Below are 23,520 nucleotides of genomic sequence, written 5' to 3' on the forward strand. Positions count from 1 at the left end.
TTGGGTTTTGTGAGCATGTCCTTGTTCACTTTCCCTGTCTTCTCTGGGCTAAGAAACTCCACCACATCCCCTTGACCTTCATCTTTACAGACTTAAGAGGCATAATTTATTTGAAGAGCCTATCCTTCAAGGTGTGGATTTGGACATGCAGGAAAAAGTCAACCCTGATTTGCAGGTGTACACACTCCCATCATCACTGATTTCAAGCTATCAGTGTGACATCACTGGTTGTGGAGTTGGGAAGAGAGATACACCTTTGGCTTTTAGGAGCCAGTACCAGCCAGCTCCAGCACACCAGCTTCTGGGCAGTGTGTGTGGCCCGGTGAGATAGCCCACTACTACTGACTTGCATGATGTAGGGACCCTTATCACTCCCATTTTATAGAGTAGGAAGCTGAGGATCAGAAGGTAGTTATCCTGCCTGTGGTTACACAGCCATTGCATGGCAGAGAGGGGCTCCAGCCTGGGCAGTCTGACTCTAGAGCCCGAGCTCTAACCATGATATCATTCACTTCCCATTCCCATAGGGTGGCTGTATTGAAGGGCATGAGCTGCATCAGTGGCATTAGCTGTCAAGCTCCAGCCCATTTCCAGATGAGTCTCTAATCTATCTTTGGCTCTGGTATAGTTTAGTCCCCCACCCCACCCAGGTGTTTCTTATCCCCATCCATGATAGCAGGACATATTCTAACAGTCCCTATGGGATCCAGCTGGTACAGCCGGATGGCCCAGAAAGGTCAACTGAGGCAGAAGACAGGTCATAGCGGTGGAGTGGGCACAGAAATGCCCAGACCTGGAGTCTGCCCCTAAAAATTGATTTTTCACAGCCCAGATGCTGTATCCAGCCCTGAGAAGCAATACTAACAGCACATTTCTGCCACTAATGACATAGTAATGATAACTTATTAGGAAATCATTAAGCCTAAGTATATGATCTGGAGCCTTGAACCAAACAGGTGGCTCTGTTTGGGGATGGATGGAGGGAAACCAAGAAGACAGAAGGGAAGGGGAGAGCAGGCAGGGCATGCTGGAGGGGGTGAGGTGGAGGGTACCAGAGGGCCTGCATGGTCGTGAGAAAACACATGAGACCCCAGCTTGTGTCTGAGCCCCAGCACTATGACTTATAGTGGCAGGGGGTGTGACCATGTCATTGATAATAATAACAGTAATCAAGATTATCAGGTGTAGTTGTAATTATTCAGGTTTCTGGGGTTGTGACTTACAAGTACTATTTAGCTCTCAATCATTCGGGCTGAGAGGAGTTTGGAGAGGTGAGAACTGGCATGTGGAGTATATTCTGGGCTCTTTTGATGGGAGCCCTGCTCCTTCCTGACCTGGCCACTTGCTGCTCACCATTCAGAACTGCTTTAGAACCTCACTGTGTGTGGGCATGTGTGTGTGTGTGCATGGGTGTATGTGTTTGTGGGCCAGTGAGTGCACACCTATGTATATAGGTGCACCTGCATACGTGTATCTGTGTGTGTGTGTGCATGCATGGCTCTCCTCCTCTTCCCCCTTCCTACCAGAGAAGCAGCTGGACAGAGGCCAAGGGGTGATGGGGGAAGCAAGAGACAGGCAGGAAGATGCCGCCCTCCTAAAACCCCAGGTGTGCTTGGGGAATCCCATAATGGCCCCTTCTTCACTGATCCCTAAGTAGCTGCCGTTAGAAGTGGAAATGAATTCAGCTGGGTCCCATCTTTTTGGAACTCCCTTTGCACACAGTGGGAGCTTAATAAATTCTTGATGATGGCTCTGAACCTGGGAAGCCAGCAGCTGTTCCCAGCTCTGACTCTCAGAGCTCCATGGGACAGATCAGGTGGGGAGTGACCACGGGGGTTTTCAGTCTTCCTTCCAGACCTTCCCATGACTCCAAGTCCAGCTGGAGCCATAGTCCATTTCACACATCCTGCTTTGGGGAGGCCAGTTCTTCCTCCACAGCTTCTCTCTGGCTCTTTCCCACCCCTCATTTGAGCAATATTTATGGAGCAACCACTGTGCACTGAGCATCACAGTGGAAAGGCATCCTGGGAGATGGTATAGGAGCTGTGGGGCCAGACTGAGCTGAGTTCGAATTCTAGCATCCTTAATTACAAAAGGGGGAACATCTGGCAAGCTACTTATCTGTGCTTGAGTGATTTTTTAAAAAACGGGTTTCATCTGTAAAAGCAGAAGGATGACATCATTTTCATAGGGTTGATGTGAGGCTTAGAAATAACAGATGCTCCTGCACACATATTGCAGGCAGTTCAGTATTTACCTGGGGTCAGGAGGATGTGGGTTCCCTCTGCTTCTGTGACCTTGAAGTTGTTACTCAGTATCTCTGAGCATCAATTTGTGAAATGGGAACACGATGCCCACCTCCTTGCGTGTTTGGAGGATGTAGCTGGATAATATGTGTGAAACAGCCTATCGCGCAGACCCTGACCATTAATAACTGTCTTCCTGCTTCTTGCCCCCGCATCAGGGTGCACAGCTCCCCTCCTTAGGAGGACCTCTGCTCCTCCTCGCCACCGCCCCGCGTGCGCGTACATCCCGTATCGCCGTGCGCTGACGGCTTTCTGCCGTACCTGTCAGAGGAAAGAGGGCAGCTGCTCAGCTCCCGGCTGGGGAGCGGAAACTACATTTCCCAGCCTTCGCTGCGCTGCCACTGGGGCTGGGAGCGGAGCGCGGCAGGCCCCCCCTTCGGGGAGGAGCCTATGCGGGGGGCGGAGTTAGGAGGTGGTTGGAGAGTTAAGACAAGCCAATGAGACCAGCTGCTAATAAGTGGGCTTGGCTTACCCTATAACAGTGGCAGGAGGAGGAGAGCAAAGCTATTGAGCCAGCGAGGAGTGAAGCTGAGCCTGGCTTCACACGCTCCTAGAGGACCACCTCCTGAGACAGAGTTCTTTTTCCCCCTTCTTCTTCTTTCTCCAAGCTCCCCTCCTGCCCTCCCTCCCTGCCCAGTACAATGCATTCTTGAGTGGCAGCGTCTGGACTCCAGGCAGCCCCAGAGAACCGGAGCAAGCCAAAGAGAGAGGACTGGAGCCAAGACACTCTGGTGGGGGAGCTTGGATGCCTGGCTTCCTTTGAGGACATCTTTGGAACGAGGGTGGCTTTGGGGTGGGGAGTTGTGCTGCAGGGAATCCAGCCAGGCCCCAAGATGGACACTTCTGGGCACTTCCATGACTCCGGGGTGGGGGACCTGGATGAAGACCCCAAGTGCCCCTGTCCATCCTCCGGGGATGAGCAGCAGCAGCAGCAGCCGCCGCCGCCGCCGCCGCCACCAGCACCAGCACCACCAGCAGCCCCCCAGCAGCCCCCAGGACCCCCGTTGCAGCCTCAGCCTCCTCAGCTTCAGCAGCAGCAGCAGCAGCAGCAACCGCCGCATCCCCTGTCTCAGCTCGCCCAACTCCAGAGCCAGCCCATCCACCCCGGCCTGCTACACTCCTCTCCCACTGCTTTCAGGGGCCCCCCTTCATCCAACTCCACCGCCATCCTCCACCCTTCCTCCAGGCAAGGCAGCCAGCTCAATCTCAATGACCACTTGCTTGGCCACTCTCCAACTTCCACAGCCACAAGTGGGCCTGGTGGCGGAGGCCGGCACCGGCAGGCCAGCCCCCTGGTGCACCGGCGGGACAGCAACCCCTTCACAGAGATAGCCATGAGCTCCTGCAAGTACAGCGGTGGGGTCATGAAACCCCTCAGCCGGCTCAGCGCCTCCCGGAGGAACCTCATCGAGGCTGAGCCCGAGGGCCAGCCCCTCCAGCTCTTCAGCCCCAGCAACCCCCCGGAGATCGTCATCTCCTCCCGGGAGGACAACCATGCCCACCAGACCCTGCACCATCACCCCAATGCTGCCCACAACCACCAGCACGCCGGCGCCACCGCCAGCAGCACCACCTTCCCCAAAGCCAACAAGCGGAAAAACCAAAACATTGGCTATAAACTGGGACACAGGAGGGCCCTGTTTGAAAAGAGGAAGCGACTGAGTGACTATGCTCTGATTTTTGGGATGTTTGGAATTGTTGTTATGGTGATAGAGACCGAGCTCTCTTGGGGTTTGTACTCAAAGGTAGGGGCTGCAGTTTCTCTTTATACCTTGAACAAAAGGAATATGTAGGTAGCAAGAGAGAGAGGGAGAGAGAGAGCGCGCGAGTTGTGGGGGGGGGGGAGAGAGAGAGAGAGATTGGGGGAGAGAGAGAGAGGGTGGTGCTGGGGAGAGGCGTTTGTTCAGTTATATGGAACACTCTAACTTCCCATGGTTTTCCTGCTTAATCCCGGGAGAATTCATTCCTTGCTTCCTTGGGAGGGGGGGACATCCCTACACACTGTGTCTAATTTGTAGACTCTGTGTAGGGAGGATTAAAGAATCCCTTCTGAGAAATCATCTTTCCTCCTGGCTCACTCATACTAAAGCATAACCTAGCAGCTTAACGCACCAATTAATTACACTCTGCCTTGATGTGCTTGCCAGTTCCTGTGACTTCCCCTCCTCTCCTCCCCTCCCTGCTCCACTCCATTTTCCTGAGGATAAAAAAGAAATAAATGTCTGGGTGTGGGGGGGGTGGGGATTCCATGCCAGTCCCTTCTCTCTCTGTCTTCTCTCTCTCTTCCCAAGTTTCTGTTTCCCTCCTCATCCCTGAGAGACTTAGGGCAAAATAGAAAAGCACCCATGACTTGAGTCTCCTGGGGGCATGGGGTAAAAATGTAGGCGCAGGAAATCAGCGGTCTTTTCCCTCAGGAAAGAGGACTCAGAATAAACCTGCTGCTGCCTTGTAAACATCCCCTGATAAAAAATGGCTACAGGTGTTACCCGGGCAGAGCAGATGGGCGCCGCCTTGGCATCAGCTGGGATGGGGGGGAGTGCCTCTTCTTCGGATGGGATGGCAGGGTTTCCTGGGAGTCCCCGAGAGCTCATGCCCCCGGCTCAGCCCCAGTTCTCCCCTCCCACCCCAACTCCTTCTCGGGATAAATAAGGATGAGTGTGTGAGTGCGCGCCCCGATGGAGAACGGCGGCACGGCTTTAGCGGGGGAGCTGGCCCCACTGCCCCAGCCTCTGTCCAGTCCCAAGACGGAGGAGGGGGTTTCCCTCCCCGGGTGGGCTTGGAAATCGCGTCCTCCAAGGGAGTGGGGCTTGAGGAAGGTGGGTTTCTGTCAAAGCTCTGCTTGCTGGGAGCCCTCCTGCTGCGAGCTTGAAGGCTTGGAGACCTGGGGAGTCATTGGGCAAGTGGATTTTTTTTCCCACTCTACCCTTCACCCCCAATTTGTTGGTGTGAGTGTGTGTGTGTGTGTGTGTGTGTATGCTTGCTTGTTTGGATTTCTCTACTTATTTGTCATTTTGGGCAGCGGGTAGCTGGGAGGGGTTCAGCTGTTGGAGGTTTCAAATAGAGCGTGTTTCAGGCTGGGCACAGCTGCTGCGAGACTGTCACATTCCTTGTTGAAATCCAGCCACAAAAACCTAGGAGGTGCTGATCGGATTTCCCCCATTCCCAGCCTCTCGCTAGCTGGAGCAGAGGATGGGCAGATTTGCCCGCTCTGGAAAGGGGTGGGGCAGACCTGTCAGATGACCTGAATAGCCAGAATCAAGACTTCCAGGTGGAGGGTCCCCCAGGGACCTGGCTGCTCAGAGAGGACAGCCCCAGCCCAGGGCAGCTCCTGGAAGCTGCCTTCGTCTAAATGGCTCAAGGATTTGAGCCCCTCAGCGAGCCGAATCGAGTGGGGTTTCCCCTGGAATCGCAGCTCACTTAGTCATTCCCTGTAACGAGCCTCTGAATCTGCGGGTCCTTCTGCTCGCTGCCTTCTCCCACTGGGCGCTCCGGGAGAGGGGGCTGCTAGCCTCGACAGATCTGGCAGCCGCCCTGGGCACAATCCCAGCTCCCTCCAGGCACCCCCTGGGGACCAGGAGCCCTTGCTGGGGGAAGCTGATGAAGGCCCAAGTGCTGGGGGTGGGCTGGGGAGAAGGGGCAAGACAAGCACCCTCTCTTTTAGTGAACCCTGTGGTCAGAGCTCTTAGGGGAATGTCCCTTCCTAGAGACAGCTCCCAGTGTGGGATCGGTCTGTGCACATTTGTTTTAATGGGGCGGGAGGGTTGTTGCTAGAGCAGGTGCCTCCCTGATGGAGTATTCAGGGAAAGGGGCTTTCCCAGAGCCGGAGACAGCAGACTCTGGCGCGAAGGAAGGGTGAGGTGATCCAAGGGGTGGGCTTTGCCTAATTTTAAATTGATGAGCCTCTGGCTGTTGGAAGAATGGAGGGGGCAGCAACCCCGGGAAGTCCTGCCTGCCTCAGCTCGTGAGGCGGCCACCTCCTGTGCACCTCAGGGTCGGTATCGGTTATGATGAGCAGGGCTCACCCGCTCACCAGCCCTTCCATCCTCTATCCATCCGGGCACTGAGTCATTATTGGAACAAGTATTTTCTGGGTGTCTGCAGCAGGCCCTGTGGACCCAGGAGGGGATAAGGTAGCTATTCCTTCTCCTCCTGGGGGCAAATAGGATTGTTTTAAAGAAGCAGACCAAAGCTTGAATCCTAGCTCTGCCACCTCCAGCGTGCGACCTTGGACAAGCCTGAGCCTTCTCTGAGCCTGTCTCCGCAGCTGTCAAGTGGGGAGAGTGAATTAGTGTAAGGCACTCCATACAGGACCTACTGTTATTGTTGTTAATGATGAAGATGAGAGGAAAAGAGATGTCTTTTTCCCCTGTTATCTAACTCTGGCTCCAGAATTAGTTGGGGCCTTGATAGCTTGGGAACTAGGACTTGTCAGTGGAGCGAGAAGTTGTATCTCGGAGGGGAGAAGTTCTGAGATGGGGCTGGGTCTTCTGACTGGAAACCACCTATAGCATGGGTCTGTTGTAGGGGAGGTGAACATTTGTTCCCCAGCCTTGCAGAGAAAACGGACTGTTGTGACAAGAGGGTTTAGCTCAGAATGAAGAATCAACAGCTGGGGGAACTCAGATGCTCAGTGGACCCTGAGGAGGGATGGGTAACAGCCTCTTTTGCTGGAGAGCTCTCTGTGTCTGGTTGGCTTTGCTAACTGGTCTGGAAGCAGGAGGGTGGACAGGGTGGCCTCGGGCACCCCACCCAGACTGGGTTATTCTGCACTGATGGTGGCAGTTCCCACTCAAAGGCCCTGGGGTGAGGGACACACTTTCTTTTCCCCAAATGATGAAGACTGCTAACCTTGTGCTTGAGCTGCTGCTTTCGGAAGTTCTCTGCTCTTTTCCACGGGGCTGTGGCCTTCCTGTTTGCCTGTCTTTAGCTGATATCTGTTACTGGGGGAGGAATTCACCATGCAGGCCTGGCTCGCTTGAGAAGGAAAATGGCATGACCCCTGAGCATAGTCAGTTAATGCAAAAGGGAGACAGCCTGAGGAGGTAAGAAATCAGGATGGAATGGTCCTTGGCTCGGCTCTCACAAGCCTCAGGTGATGATGGGGAAGGAAGATGGGCTGAGGTAAGAGGAGAGCTGTTTGTGATCACGCCAAGGCCGTGGCTCCTGATGGTACTGGGTTATCCCTGAACCGAATGAGCGCCCAGGTGTTTTCCTTATGGGTGGATTTACCCTCGAGGCCTTAGCCACCATTATAGGCCAGGTCTAGAGGTCCTGTTGAGGAATCTTAGTGGCATTGTCTCTACTACACTAGCGCTGGTCAGGATTAAGGAATGAGGATTTGGGGAGTCTTTCTTGGCATGCTTTATTTTCTTCCAGAGCTGGTTTGAGGCACACCCACTTTGTGGTCTTGCACTGCCTGCTGTGCTCTTTCCACTTGAGTCCAGAGAGAGCTGGGGACTCTGTGGATGCCCCCTCCCCACCTTGCCATCCTGCTGGTGTCTGAGCTGCTGCCTCCATCCAGCTGGCAAGTCATCGGTGGGCCTTATTTCTCAGGGTCCTCAGGCATCGGGCTGTGGGGTCAGCCCAGGGGAGGCTGGGAAATGCTGGGACAGCAGCAGGGTGGTTCTCTGTCTCTGCAATTTTGCACAACCTCAAACCACTTCCCCACCCCCGGCCTCACAATCTGTCTGAGTTTCGCTGCCCAGGTAGAGCCCATCCTCTGCCCCTCTTGTGCCCCACTCCTGCCTCCCCACCAACTTCCTGCCCCTCTGCTCTTCCAGCTCCCCCTGGGGGCCTTGTTGCTGGGGTCAGCCGGGCCACGGGTGGAGGAGTGGATATGCTGGGGCTTCCCTGTCTACTCCATGCATGGCTTCCTTTCTTCAGGCCACCTCGTGGGAGGCCACCCTGAAAAGGGCAGCCTTCTCTGTATGCCCTGGGGAGCTCGGTCTCCCGGCCGTTCGCTCTTCCAAGAGAGTGGGGTCCCTTAGGGCCAACTTGTATCTCTTTGCTGACCTCACAGAGGTCCACCCCCAGCTTGCAGCCTGAATGACTGAGTGGGCTCACCGGTCCCCGCTCTTCTGTTCCCCTGCCCTCCCTGTCATGGAGGTCTTCTCTGCAGAAGGGCAGAGCAGCAGCCGAGGCTCTGCTGGGTGAATTGTCTACACCTCCTGGCAGACCCAGGAGCTGCTTTGGGGTAGGGGGGTGACTGTGGGGGGATGTCCTGATGATTGGGAGCAGATGCCTCAGGGCACTCGTGTCTGTGGTTTCAAGCATGGTGGGAAAGTAGGAATAGGTCAGACTCCTCTGCATGGAGCCTCCCTGTGGGATGACCTGCAGGACAGGGTTGCAGAAGGCAGGAGACTCTTTATAAGCGATTGGCTGGAGGTAGGAGCCTGGGAGCCATCCACCAAGGCCCCAGGCATACATTTTATCATCACACCCAGCGTCTTGGCCCAAGGAGGGCAAGAGAGACTCTGGGAGTGTGAAAACGAGCCCCTTCTCCCACCCAGGGTGGTGGTGACTCTATTTATAACCTTTGTGGACAGTCTGCAAATGAGCCAAACGTTTGTAACCCACAGAAGGGACAGCTAACTTTTATATATGCTTCTCCTTTGCATGTCATGACACTATTTATAACTGTCCCGGGGGAAAGACTTCATAACACATCCGGACTTCCCTTCCCCATGGGCAGTGCTCCCTGCTGCTCCGGCCCTGGCATCATTGCTAGGGCATTTATCGGCTACACAGGCTAATTAGAGAGCTGGTGGATGGCCTTGTATTTCCCTTATTGAGCTTGCAGGAAGGGGAATTTGTGAGGCCAGGGTCCAAAGATCTGCTCTAAAAAACATAAGGTAAAGAAAAACAAAATGAAAAGCAATTGGAGTAACCTCTGTGGTGAAGCTGAGGCAGGGAGAGAGATGTAAAATCGGAACTGAAAGGTTTGGTTTTGTTGCAGTTATTTGTAAAGCACATTTGGGGGAGAAAATGAGTGTGTACTAAAGAGAGAGGGAGAGAGAGGGAGAGAGAGAGGAAGGGGTTGTGGAGGGCGGCTGTATATGGATGAAACACCGCCTTCCTCAGCTCAGTGGCAGGCAGACCAGCATGTTCATTCATTCGTAGCTGTTTTTCTTCTCTTTCTTTCAAAACCCCAAAGGCAGAGAGAGAAAGAAGAAAGCCTCCTATTCCTCTTTAAATAATGATTCTAAGACTGCACTGTTCTCGGGAGCTTTCGGGAGGAAAATTCTCGTGCCTTTTTTTCTGGTAAGGAAAGTCTGGAGGAGGCTGATGGGTTTTTGGGTGCCCCCTCCTCCGACCCTGTCATTCCACCCCCAGGAGCTCAGCTGAGCTCCGAGAGCAAGGAGGGGAGGGGGAGCTGGGGGCAGGGACCACCCTGCTTCATCTCTGGGCCTGGCACTGCATGGGCCACGAATGCTGCTGGGCGATAGGAGCCGGGAGGAGGGGACCATTTGTGCCTCACTGGGCCGGCTTTACCCTCGAGAGTCCTGGAGGTAGGGGGTGGTCATGGTGCCCTTTGTAGATGAAGTCATGAGGCTAAGCTGACACTGCTAGTGGGTGGCGGTGCTGGAATAAGAATCCAGGCCCATTGGACTCCCAAGTTTAGGCCTTTTTCCTTGCCTGCTGCTGCTGGAGAAATTGCTTATCATTCTTAAGAGACAAATCAAGGTTTATGGGCCTGAGAGCCTTGATGCAAAATGTTGGGACGGGATGAACTTTACCGAGAGATAGGCAGGAAGCGGCTTGATGGAGGGTGGGAGATGCCAGTGCAGGTACCCAGAGGAGACAGTGTGCTGGGGGGTGGCCAGGGCAAGGGGGTGGGGCCCTGGGTGCAGCCTGGGTCCAGGGTGAGATGTGGACAGGCCCACGGTCCGTCATCGGGATGCCTCCTTACCTGGAGGCCTGGTAATACCGCCCCAGAGTGATGCTGGCAAAGCTGAGAGGGTGGAAGGTGTGGAATTAGACCCCTCCCTGTGAAGGCCTGGACCGGGAGGGCTCCTGACGCAGCCCCGAAGGGCTCCCCTCCACCCTTGAGAGCCAGCAGGCCGGGACATTTCTGCGCACGGCTCCCTGGCCTCTTGGTCCTCCTGTGAGCTTCCTGTCGCCCTCCTCTCCCCTTTCCAGCACTGGCTGCAGGGCTACTTATTGGGGTGACCCGCGCGGGCTCAGCACCTCATATCCAAGGTATTTCCATGTTTGTTTCTCCTCAGGGTCCCCACCTTGGCCCGGGAGTCATTACAGTCAGAGTATCTCACAGATGAGAAAACTGAACTGCAGAGGGGTTGAGTGGCTACTCCTGGTGCCCGTGTGAGGAGAGATGGTTCTAGAACACGAGCTCAGGTCCCCAGTGCCTTGCTTGTCCCTCTGTTCCAAACCCCACCACAAACCTCTGCTGGGGATTGAGTGAGGGAACCTTTAAGGGCTGCTCTGTCCCTGCTTCTAGAACTTTCTTCTGCATCCTTGAGTCCCAGTTTCCTACTTCCCCGGTGTGAGGCTTTGTTTAGCTCTGTCAGTGGCAGTTAATGTTAAAGAAAGGCCTGTCTCTGCTTTGAAGGAGCCCTCAAGAGGTGCCTCCACCTCTTGCTTCTGACTTGTTTTATGGCCTTTGTCAAGTCCCTTCACTTCTCTGGGTCTCTGTTTCTCTGGCTTAAAAATGAGGGCTGGGCTTCCCTGGTGGCGCAGTGGTTGAGAGTCCACCTGCCGATGCAGGGGATACGGGTTCGTGCCCCGGTCCGGGAAAATCCCACATGCCGCAGAGCGGCTGGGCCCGTGAGCCATGGCTGCTGAGCCTGTGCGTCCGGAGCCTGTACTCCACAACGGGAGAGGTCACAACAGTGAGAGGCCCGCGTACCGCCAAAAAAAAAAAAAAAGAGGGCTGGACTCTAATGCTGAACTCCCTTCCTGCTCCAAAGTTTTCTGATTCCATCAAACATATATTTGTTGCTGTTCTATCACCAAGACAGCAAGCCATGGTCCTCCAGCTCCTGTTCTCAAGGGGCGTCAGGCCTGCACCCAGGCACCGTCCATCCAGGCTGGGCTGCAGTGGTGTTGGAAGCAGGCAGTCATTCGGGATGTTGGGAGGCTCCCTGTAGGAGGTGGGGTGGCCCCTGAAGGGTTAGACCAAGATGGCAGGGTCATGGGCAGGGGGCCTTTCTGAGAGTGAGAATATTGGCAGCCAGGGTACGGGGTGCAGAGTGAGTAGGGAATGGAGCAGGGGCAGCTTGGAGTACCTGCCATGTGGTATCCACAGGGACAGGTAGGGAGGAAAGGGAAGCCTGGGATTTAATATTTAGTTGATAACTGTAATTGCTGGGGGCTCAGAGTTCTTCCTAGAGTTCTGCACCCTCAGACCCTGAAGACCCACTGCTCTTCTTTTATCAGAGGCAATACTGATTGGCAGAGGTGGCCTGGCATGGCAGCTGCAGCCGTGGGCTCTGGGTTCGCATCTAGACTTGGCAGCATCCTAAGCGGGGGGTCCTCAGGGAGTTTCCTGAACCTGGAGCCTGTTTCTCAGATGTTCAGAGCAAATCACAGCCCCTGCCTACAGCATAGCACCCAGGGCAGAGCTGGGCACACACTGAGCCCATCAGCTGTTGCTTTTGTGAGAGCAGTGCTTAGAAGATGATGCTATTAGCCCTGAGTCCCCCAGAGAGCCGTGGAGGGCGCGGGTGCATGTGTCACCCTCCACACAGGGGGCTATAGAAAGGGGCTCTGGAAGAGGCGAACACGTGTGGAACATGCCCCCTTTCTCCTAAAATCAAATGGCTTTACCTTCGGACCTGTTTCTGCCTGGGTCCCTGTGGGTGTGTCTGCACAAGTAAGAGGGAAGCAGACTGCTCCCTGGAAGGTGGGGCTGCAGTGGTGGCCTGGCCTGGGCTTCTGGAGCTTTCTTACCTCATGGGACCCAGTTATTCTACACTCAGCATCAGCAATCTGTGGCCTGGGCACAGCTCGTTGGGTGTGGACCTGCAAATCGGACAGGTGGAGAGAGGACAAAAATAAGCCCAGGGAGCGAGGCCAGGAGGCCTGGAGGAAGGTCAGGGGGACACACGATGACCAGGCAGAATGAGGCTGAGAGCATGGATGACAGCGGGAGGGCCAGCCAGGAGGCCTTCCTGGAACAGAACTGGGCAAGCAAAGAATGCTAAGGCTTTCCTGACATGTCTTCAAGAGAACATAATTTTTCCTTCAAGACTTGCGATGGGGTACCGTCTTGAATTCAAAAGGTTGTGAGGGCTTGTGAATCAAGGTTCTCCCTATCCTTTCTGCTCTGGCAGGTGTTTAACTCTCCCAACCAGGCGCCAAGGAGCATAAAGAGCAGCTGGGCTGGGGAGGGATGTACCAGGGGATCAGGACTTGCCCTGCGTGGAGGCCATTTTTTTTCCCCGAGGCCTGGTTGTAAGGTAACCAGAGTTGTATTCTGAGCAGAGCCGTGATGACACTAAATGAACAACATGCAAATGATGTGTGAAATAATATGCAAATTGGCGTCTGTTATTTTTGAGTCAGCTTGTTGGGCATTTTTCTTAAAGGACAGGCATTGTGCTCAGTGTCAAATGAACAGAAAAGCTGTCTTACAGGACACTCCCACAGGGGCTGAATGGGCTGGTGCCTGCCCCTCAGAGCTCATGGACACCAGGCCTGCCAGCCAGCATCTTCAGAATCATTGATGTTTAGCTTGAGCTGATAAATGGAGAAGCCCAGAAAGCTGGGGGTCTTGGCCAGGACTATCCCACAGACAGGGAGGGGGAGGAGACAGGTGATGTGCTGGCTGACCGTGGGGAGTGGGGAAGAGACTGCACTGGGGGCTAATTCTGGCCCAGCCCCTTGCTGCTGGGTGACCATAAGGCCAGTGACTCAAAGTCTCTGAGCCTCAGTTTCCCCATCTGTAAATGGAGAGGGTGGCATTCACCAGCCTGGTGAGAACTAAACGTGATAATGGTTGGGTAAGTGGCCAGCCCAGTGGCTGGCACATCCCAGGCTGCCAACAAATGGCAGTTCTTCTTAGCGCCTTTGCCTGAGTTGGCACCTGCCTGCATCCTCGCAAGGTTCCACCAGCAGGGATTTTTGCACAGCCTTTTCTCCCTTTTAAGAAGATTTCTGATTTTAACAAATTGGGGCTTAGCCATTTTCTCTCTCTTCTGGCTTCCATCGGGTAGGATGTTGGCTTGCTCAGTCAGTCCCCGAATAGCTCCCACATGTGGGAATGCCCGGAGCCACAGACATGGGTGACGTCACCTTCCTCTAGGATGAGGGCTTGGGCAGGGCGTGTTGCTGTGGGTCGGGCTACTGCCTTTGGAGGGGCTCAGAGCTGGATGGCATTGGTGGGTTGACCCAGGGGAGGCCTCCTCCAGGGGCAGCTGCCGGCATATCTGGCCTGGGGTGGTACCATACCTCCCTGAATGGCCAAGCTCCATGGGCCCACCAGGTGTGCCAGCCTGGGTGACATGGCCCCTGTACAGGCCTCCCACCTCAATGAGGAAGGCAGGGCAGAGACCATCCTCCTCTTTACAGGATCCCAAGGCCCAGAGAAGTTATGTGACTTGTCCAAGGCCACTCAGCATTGTGAGTGGCAAGGGTGCAGCTAGAATCCAGGAATTCTGGGTTTTAGTCCCACTGAACACCTGCTATGTGGCAGGCCCCAGTCTAGGTTCCAGGAGTGCAAAGGTCAGTGCCCTTAAGGATGTGAGTCAGCTATAAGGGTCTTTCCTCAATGAAATGTGTTTCTCTCTGCCTCTTCCTAAAAGAGCTCAGACTTTCAACACAGACCTGGATTCAAATCCTGGACATGTGCTGTTGAGCTGTATGGCCTTGCGCAGTGGCCCCTTTTTTGGAAAGTGGGATTATAATTCCTTTTGCTGAGGGTGGAGGTGGAGGATTCAATTAGGCACAGACCTGGCCCCCGGGGGCTCTTTGGTCCACACTGGTCCATGGCAGGCTTGCCATGCTATTTCTTTTGAGAGTTCGGTGGCTATGGGTTTGTAGAAACCCCTTAGAGCTGGGCCCATGACCTCCTGCCCCTCTTGCTCTGGGCTGGACCGGGCGTTCAGCTCTGCCAAGATGCTCTCCGCTGCTCCTGGGGTAGTAATGATGCTGAGCCGGGTGGGAGGACATTTTGGCACAAGACACCAGACTGGTCCACGCTGTGTGCCAGTGATGGAAAGATCCCTCAAGAGTGAAATGAAATTGATGTGAGTGAAGAGCAAGTCCAGGATGGAGGTTGAGTCATGAGGGTTTCCTCTTGGGTGGAGGGGACCATCTCTAATGCTTCTGTCCTCAGCAGCTCGGCAGAACGTGCCTCTCTCACAAAATGGATACTTCTTTCCCCTTCCGTAAAAATGACTCCAAAGCAACTCTTAGGAGTGTAAAAAGGGGTAAATGGAGGAGGAGAAGAAAATGAACATTTATGAAGGGCCTACAACTAGCGCTCTCACACACCTCGTCTCGTCTAATCCTCACAACAATCCTTGTTTTACAGATGACTGACCCAAGGATCAAAGAGGTTAGGTGACTTGCCCAGCGTCTCACAGCCAGGAAGTAGTGGGCTTGGGGCTTGAACACATGATTTTGCAGATCACCTCCTGGCTTGGGGCTCTTTCAAGCCAAAAAAGCTGTTCTTGTTCTCTCCACCCTTGCCCACCCCACCCCTTTTAGTTTTATGCCACCCTCACGGTCCCATTAGCCTTACCAGAGCCTCAGTGGATGCTTTGAGCTCTGGAGGGAGGAGAGGGAGGAGAGGGAGGGGGAGGCTCTCAGCTTAGATGCAAAAGTCTGTTGAACCTCCATGAGCCCTGGGTACGTTGACAGGGAAGACTGGGCTCTGGGGCTGAGGATGGTCTGCCGCAGGCTCTGGAGGGGTCAGCTGATCAGTCAACAGACAAGCTTTGGTGTTCTTGTTCCAGCTCTGCAGCTTCTTGGCTGTACAACCTAGATGACAAAGTTGACTTCCGTGAGCTTCAGTCTCCAGATCTGTGAATAGGGATGAGGATGTTTGTCATGAGGAGCCAATGAGACAAGACCCAGCACTGGGCTCATGGTAAAGGACTGGGGAAGTGCCAGCTGTCCTTATCGTTAATTTTCTCATTGTACAATCTGAAAACTCCAAACACAGACTTAGTCACCAAAGCCCAGAGGACTAGATAGAGTCACTGACCTTGTGCTCCTTCCTGGCCAGATCATCTGTTGCCGGCCTGGCCAGCAGGCATCTTCCTGGGCCCATCCCGTTTCATGCGCATTCCAGTGCCTCCTTCCCCCCTCTCCTCTGTTGGTCCCACTCCGTGTCTATCCCAGGACACCACCACCCCTTGCTCCTCAAGCCCTTGGTCTTTTGTGGATAACTACTCATGAGGGTCGACAGGTGCCAGGTTGGCTCTCGGGGTTCAATACTTAACAAGACACGGAGCTCACAGGCTAGTCAGGGAGGCAGGCATTGACCAAGTTATGACAGGTATGATGAGAGTTTTATAGGAGAAAAACCACACACATGTCCTGGATTTGACCCGCCAACCTGGCTGAGTCTCCCATTCCTTCTGCCTGTTCCCCCGCCCTCTATTCCCTGCGGGTTCACCTCACCTTCACTTCTTTCATCTTCCCTTGTATCTATCTCCCAGCTGCCCCCCGCCTCTTATATATGGCAGCATAGCCTGGTGTTAGGAGAACAGACTTCCACATGACAGAGCTGGGTTTGATTCCTGACTGTCACGTGTGGCTTTACGTAAGTTGCTTCAATGCTTTGATTCTATTTCCTTGGGGGTTAATCCTAACCCTATTTCTGGGGCAGTTGTGAGGATTAAATTAGGCACCACTGTATGGAAAGCATGCGACATGGATTGTGGCCCATGCTGAGCACCAGTAAAGATTGTGGGTGAAGAGAAAGGCCCTGGACTAAGATTGAGGAAACTTGGTTTCTGGGCCTCTGTTTTGTCATCTGGAAAATGGGAGTAGTGAGGTTGAGGATGATGATAATTTCTCCGCTGGCCATTTTAAGGGAGGAGGGTTATGAGGACCAGATGGAATTAAGGAGCGAAGGGGAAGAAAGCTGTGATGCCTGGAGTGAAGGAGCGCTTGGCTGATCGGTGATCGGTGGGTGCATTTTGGAGAGGGGTGGTGGGCTGGAGAGGTTTTTTTTTTTTTTTTTTTTTTTTGCTGTACGTGGGCCTCTCACTCTTGTGGCCCCTCCCATCGCGGAGCACAGGCTCCGGACGTGCAGGCTCAGCGGCCATGGCTCACGGGCCCAGCCGCTCCGTGGCATGTGGGATCTTCCCGGACCAGGGTATGAACCCGTGTCTCCTGGATCGGCAGGCGGACTCTCAACCACTGCGCCACCAGGGAAGCCCGTTTTTTTTTTTTTTTTTTAACGTTTTGCTTTCTTTCACTCTTTTTTTTTTTTTAAATAAATTTCTTTGTTTATTTTTTGGCTGCATTGGGTTTTCGTTTCTGGGTGCAGGCTTTCTCTAGTTATGGCGAGCAGAGGCTACTCTTCGTTGCAGTGCAGGGGCTTCTCATTGCGGTGGCTTCTCTTGTTGCGGAGCATGGGCTCTAGGCATGTGGGCTTCAGTAGTTGTGGCACACGGGCTCAGTAGTTGTAGCTTGCGGGCTCTAGAGCGCAGGCTCAGTAGCTGTGGCTTAGTTGCTCCGCAGCATGTGGGATCCTCCTGGACCAGGGCTCGAACCCGGGTACCCTGCATTGGCAGGCAGATTCTCAACCTCTGCACCACCAGGGAAATCCGGCTGGAGAGGTTTTATCTTCCTACCCAGGAGTGAAAACCTGTGAAGGCATTGTGGCTAAGTGGATTTTCTCACTATCAGGAGATGGCTGAGACAGACCCTCCCGGCCAGCCTCCCTCCCTGCAGGCCAGCCCTTGGCATGAGGCCTGTTCGGCTCCTGAACCCTCCTAGCAGCAGGGATTTAATTACTATAATGTCAGTAGCCATAGCTCGAGGCTTTCTGGTGGAGGGGAAACAGATTTGTCTTCTCACTGGGAGAATAAAAATCGATGGGAAGGAAAGGAAATGTACCTCCCTCTGAAGTACCCACTGCTGTTGGGCTGATGGGTAGCTTTGCTGGAGGTGGGGAGAGAGGAGCCTGGACAGCAGAGGGGAGGAGACACAGGGTCCACTTCAAGGACCCTTGGTTCTTGCTTTTGTCGTTTGTGCCATGACTCAGCTGAGCTGCCTTTGTTTCCCCAGACCAGCCTACCAGTCATATATCAAGCAACAACTGTATGCCTGCCACTGCTCTTTAGAAATTTCTAGCAGAGTAGGGAGGCCAGGCCAAAAAATACGTAACTTTATTCATTCAATAAATAGTTATTGAACATCTATTTTGTGCCAGCATTGTTCTAGACAGCACAGATATAGTACAAAGAAACCATAAAATATAAAAAACCCTGGCCTCTGGAACATATATATATATATTTTGAATTTTATTTTATTTTTTTATACAGCAGGTTCTTATGTTATCTGTTTTATACATATTAGTGTATATATGTCAATCCCAATCTCCCAATTCATCCCACCACCACCACCATCACCACCCTTGCTTTCCCCTCTTGGTGTCCATATGTTTGTTTCCTACATCTGTGTCTCTATTTCTGCCTTGCAAACCGGTTCATCTGTACCATTTTTCTAGACTCCACATATATGTGTTAATATGTGATATTTGTTTTTCTCATTCTGAGTTACTTCTCTCTGTATGACAGCCTCTAGGTCCATCCACATCTCTACAAATGACCCAATTTCGTTCCTTTTTATGGCTGAGTAATACTCCATTGTATATATGTACCACATCTTCTTTATCCATTCATCTGTCGATGGGCATTTAGGTTGCTTCCGTGACCTGGCTATTTTAAATAATGCTGCAGTGAACATTAGGGTGCATGTGTCTTTTTGAATTATGGTTTTCTCTGGGTATAGGCCCAGTAGTGGGATTGCTGGGTCATATGGTAATTCTATTTTTAGTTTTTTAAGGAAACTCCATGCTGTTCTCCATAGTGGCTGTATCAATTTACATTCCCACCAATAGTGCAAGAAGGTTCCCTTTTCTCCACACCCTCTCCAGCATTTGTTGTTTGTAGATTTTCTGATGATGCTCATTCTAACCGGTGTGAGGTGATACCTCATTGTAGTTTTATTTATTTATTTATTTATATTTATTTTTGGCTGCATTGGGTCTTCATTGCTGCATGCGGGCTTTCTCTAGTTGTGGCGAGCGGGGGCTACTCTTCATTGTGATGTGTGGGCTTCTCATTGCAGTGGCTTCTCTTGTTGCGGAACACGGGCTCTAGGCACGCAGGCTTCAGTAGTTGTGGCATGTGGGCTCAGTAGTTGTGGCTCGTGGGCTCTAGAGTGCCGGCTCAGTAGTTACGGTGCACACGGGCTTAGTTGCTCTGTGGCATGTAGGATCTTCCTGGACCAGGGCTTGAACTCGTGTCCCCTGCATTGGCAGGCAGATTCTTAACCACTCTGCCATGAGGGAAGCCCCGGGAAGCCCCCACTGTAGTTTTGATTTGCATTTCTCTAATGATTAGTGATGTTGAGCAGCTTTTCATGTGCCTCTTGACCATCTGTATGTTTTCTTTAGAGAAATGTCTACTTAGGTCTTTTGCCCATTTTTTGATTGGGTTGTTTGTTTTATTAATATTGAGCTGCATGAGCTGTTTATATATTTTGGAGATTAATCCTTTGTCCGTTGATTCATTTGCAAATATTTTCTCCCATTATGAGGGTTGTCTTTTGGTACTGTTTCTAGTTTCCTTTCCTGTGCAAAGCTTTTAAGTTTCATTAGGTCCCATTTGTTTATTTTTGTTTTTATTTCCATTACTCTAGGAGGTGGATCAAAAAAGATCTTGCTGTGATTTATGTCATATGTTTTCCTCTAAGAGTTTGATAGTGTCTGGTCTTACATTTAGGTCTTTAATCCATTTTGAGTTTATTTTTGTATATGGTGTTAGAGAGTGTTCTAATTTAATTCTTTTACATTGTAGCTGTCCAGTTTTCCCAGTACTACTTATTGAAGAGACTGTCTTTTCTCCATTGTATATCCTTGCCTCCTTTGTCATAGATTAGTTGACCATATGGATGTGGCTTTATCTCTGAGCTTTCTATCCTGTTCCATTGATCTATATTTCTGCTTTTGTGCCAGTACCATATTGTCTTGATTACTGTAACTTTGTAGTGTAGTCTGAAGTCAGGGAGTCTGATTCCTCCAGCTCTGTTTTTTCCCCTCAAGACTGCTTTGGCTATTCTGGGTCTTTTGCGTCTCCATACAAATTTTAAGATTTTTTTGTTCTGGTTCTGTGGAAAATGCCATTGATAATTTGACAGGGATTGCACTGAATCTGTAGACGGCTTTGGGTATTATAGTCATTTTCACAATATTGATTTTTCCAATCCAAGAACATGGTATATCTCTCCATCTGTTTGTGTCATCTTTGATTTCTTTCATCAGTGTCTTATAGTTTTCTGAGTACAGGTCTTTTGTCTCCTTCGGTAGGTTTATTTCTAGGTATTTTATTCTTTTTCTTGCAATGGTGAATGAGACTGTTTCCTTAATTTCTCTTTCTGATCTTTCATTGTTAGTGTATAGGAATGCAAGTGATTTCTGTGCATTAATTTTGTATCCTGCAACTTTACCAGATTCATTGATTAACTCTAGTGGTTTTCTGGTGGCATCTTTAGTATTCTCTATGTACAGTATCATGTCCTCTGCAAACAGTGACAGTTTTACTTCTTCTTTTCCAATTTGTATTCCTTTTATTTCTTTTTCTTCTCTGATTGCCATGGCCAGGACTTCCAAAACTATGTTGAATAATTAGTGGAAATGGTTTCAGTTTTTCACCATTGAGGACGATGCTGGCTGTGGGTTTGTCATATATGGCCTTTATTACGTTGAGGTAGGTTCCCTCTATGCCCACTTTCTGGAGAGCTTTTATCATAAATTGGTGTTGAATTTTGTAAAAAGCTTTTTGCCTCTATTGACATAATCATATGGTTTTTATTCTTCAATATGTTAATATGGTGTATCACATTGATTAAGTTGCATATATTGAAGAATCCTTGTATCCCTGGGATAAATCCCACTTGATCATGGTGTATGATCCTTTTAATGTGTTGTTGGATTCTGTTTGCTGGTATTTGGTTGAGGATTTTTGCATATATATTCATCAGTGATATTGGTCTGTAATTTTTTTTTTTGTAGTATCTCTGTCTGGTTTTGGTATCAGGGTGATGGTGGCCTCATAGAATGAGTTTGGGAGTGTACCTTCCTCTGCAGTTTTTTGGAAGAGTTTGAGAAGGGTGGGTGTTAGCTCTTCTCTAAATGTTTGGTAGAATTCACCTGTGAAGCCATCTGGACCTGGACTTCTGTTTGTTAGAAAATTTTTAATCACAGTTTCAATTTCATTACTTGTGATTTGTCTGTTCATATTTTCTGTTTCTTCCTGGTTCAGTCTTGGAAGGTTATACCTTTCTAACAATTTGTCCATTTCTTCCAGGTTGTCCATTTTATTGGCATAGAGTTGCTTGTAGTAGTCTCTTAGGGTGCTTTGATTTCTGTGGTGTCTGTTGTAACTTCTCCTTTTTCATTTCAATTTTATTGATTTGAGTCCTCTCCCTCTTTTTCTTGATGAGTCTGGCTAATGGTTTATCAATTTTGTTTATCTTCTCAAAGAACCAGCTTTTAGTTTTATTGATCTTTGCTATTGTTTTCTTTGTTTCTGCTTCATTTATTTCTGCTCTGATCTTTATGATTTCTTTCCTTCTACTAACTTGGGGTTTTGTTTGTTCTTCTGTCTCTATTTCCTTTAGGTGTAAGGTTAGATTGTTTATTTGAGATTTTTCTTGTTTCTTGCAGTAGGCTTGTATTGCTATAAACTCCCCTCTTAGAATTGCTTTTGTTGCATCCCATAGGTTTTGGATCGTTGTGTTTTCATTGTCATTTGTTTCTAGGTATTTTTTGATTTCTTCAGTGATCTCTTGGTTTTTTAGCAACGTATTTTTTAGCCTCCATGTGTTTGTGCTTTTTAGGTTTTTTTGACTGTAATTGATTTCTAAAATCATAGCATTGTGGTCAGAAAAGAGGCTTGATATGATTTCAATTTTCTTAAATTTACTGAGGCTTGATTTGTGATCCAAGATGTGATCTATCCTGGAGAATGTTCCATGTGTGCTTGAGAAGAAAGTGTAATCTGCTGTTTTTGGATGGAAGTCCTATAAATATCAATTAAATCTATCTGGTCTATTGTGTCATTTAAACCTTGTGTTTCCTTATAAATTTTCTGTTTGGATGATCTGTCCATTGGTGTAAGTGAGGTGTTAAAGTGCCCCACTGTTATTGTGTTACTGTCAATTTCCTCTTTTATAGCTGTTAGCATTTGCCTTATGTATTGAGGTGCTCCTATGTTGGGTACATATATATTTATAATTGTTATATCTTCTTCTTGGATTGGTCCCTTGATCATTACATAGTGTCCTTCCTTTTCTCTTGTAACATTCTTTATTTTAAAGTGTATTTTATCTGCTCTGAGTATTGCTACTCCAGCTTTCTTTGATTTCCGTTTGCATGGCATATATTTTTCCGTCCCCTCACTTTCAGTCTGTTTGTGTCCCTAGGTCTGAAGTGGGTCTCTTGTAGACAGCATATATATGGTTTTTGTTTTTGTACCCATTCAGCAAGCCTGTGTCTTTTGGTTGGAACATTTAATCCATTCACATTAAGGTAATTATCGATATGTAGGAACATACATTTTTTTTGGCGATTTTTTAAAAACCTTTTTATTTTATATTGGAGTATAGCTGATTAACAATGTTGTGTTAGTTTCAGGTGTACAGCAAAGTGATTCAGTTATACATATACATGTATCTATTCTTTTTCAAATTCTTTTCCCATTTAGGTTGTTACATAATATTGAGCAGACTTCCCTGTGCTATACGGTAGGCCCTTGTTGGTTATCCATTTAAAATAGAGCAGTGTGTACATGTCAGTCTGGAACTTACATTTCAGTAGGTAAAACTGACAATAAACTATATGTTAATTATCCTTTTTGTTAGATAGCAATAAATGATACGAAGAGAAAGAAAGGTGGGATGGGAGGGCAGGGAGTTCTGAGGGAAGAGTTATGATTTTAAATATGTGGGGAAGATCTCACTAAGAAGGCGACAACTGATGAAAGATGTTTAGGAGGCAAGGGAGTGAGTGAGCCACGGCAGAAGAGGAAGCAGCAGTGTGAAGGCACTGGATCGGCATTATGCCTGACATGGTCTGGGCAGCCTTGTCCAGTAAAAATATAATAGAAGCCACATCTGGAATTTTAGATTGTCCAGTAGCCATATTAGAGAAAGGAAAAAGAGAAATGTGAAGTTAATATTAGTGATGTTTTCTATTTAACCCAATATAGTAAAAATATTACCATTTCAACATATAATCAATGTAAAAAATTATTGAGATAGTTTAGATTCTGTTTTTCCTACAAGTCTTTGAAATCTGGTGTGTTGTGTATCTTACAGCACATCTCAACTGGACACTAAATCTTCACTGGAAATGCCTGATCTGTGTTTAGAGCTCATAATATTTATAGTTAAAAAAGTAGACTCACACACCCAGGTTGTTGCAAATATATTTAAAAGTTTTCCAATAAATGAATGGAGTATCATTTTTAACATGTAAGTTATTGAAAATGAAATACATTAAAAAATTCCGTTACACTAGCCACATTGCCAGGCCTCAGTGGACATGTGGCCAGTTTCTACTGTGTTGGACAGTGCAGGTCTTGGGCAGTGAGGTAGACTTGGTGAGTGATGGGGGCATTGAGGGAGCTGGGGGTATGAGGTCAGAGAGGAGGTGGGACCCACTGCAGGGTTCTGTAGGCCATTGTGAGGAGTTTGGCTACCACCCTGGGTGAAATGGGAGCAGACGGAGGGCTTTGAGTGGAGAAGTAACAAGATCTGACTTACGTTTTAGTAGGATGGCTCTGGCTGCAGTGCTGGGAACAGACGAAGGGGTGGGGGCAAAGGTGCCCAGTTAAGAAGCCATGGTCACAATCCAGGTGAGGGGTCCTGGTGTTTCGAAGCCAGGCGGTAGCAGTGAGATGGTGAGAAGTGGTTGGAGCCTTGGAATTTTTGGAAGGAAGGCATTCCTGATGAGCTGGATGCAGGGATGTGGCAGTGGGGGAGGGGGGAGAGAAAGGGGAAGGTCAAGGAT

The 23,520-nt window shown here is 50.0% G+C and overlaps 1 protein-coding gene across 1 annotated transcript in view; it reads left to right on the forward strand.

Moving 5' to 3' along the window:
* Positions 1 to 3,139: 3,139 nt before the first annotated feature.
* KCNN3 (potassium calcium-activated channel subfamily N member 3) overlaps positions 3,140 to 23,520 on the forward strand; it is a gene marked incomplete at its 5' end in the record, with an annotated part of 169,818 nt that continues 149,437 nt past the window's right edge. The window contains one exon of the mRNA XM_081224313.1: positions 3,140 to 4,051. Coding sequence (XP_081080439.1) covers positions 3,140 to 4,051 — 912 coding nt within the window. The remainder of the gene's footprint in view (positions 4,052 to 23,520) is intronic.

Source organism: Mesoplodon bidens (genome assembly GCF_964165515.1).
Source record: "Mesoplodon bidens genome assembly, chromosome: 2".
NCBI lineage: Eukaryota > Metazoa > Chordata > Mammalia > Artiodactyla > Ziphiidae > Mesoplodon > Mesoplodon bidens.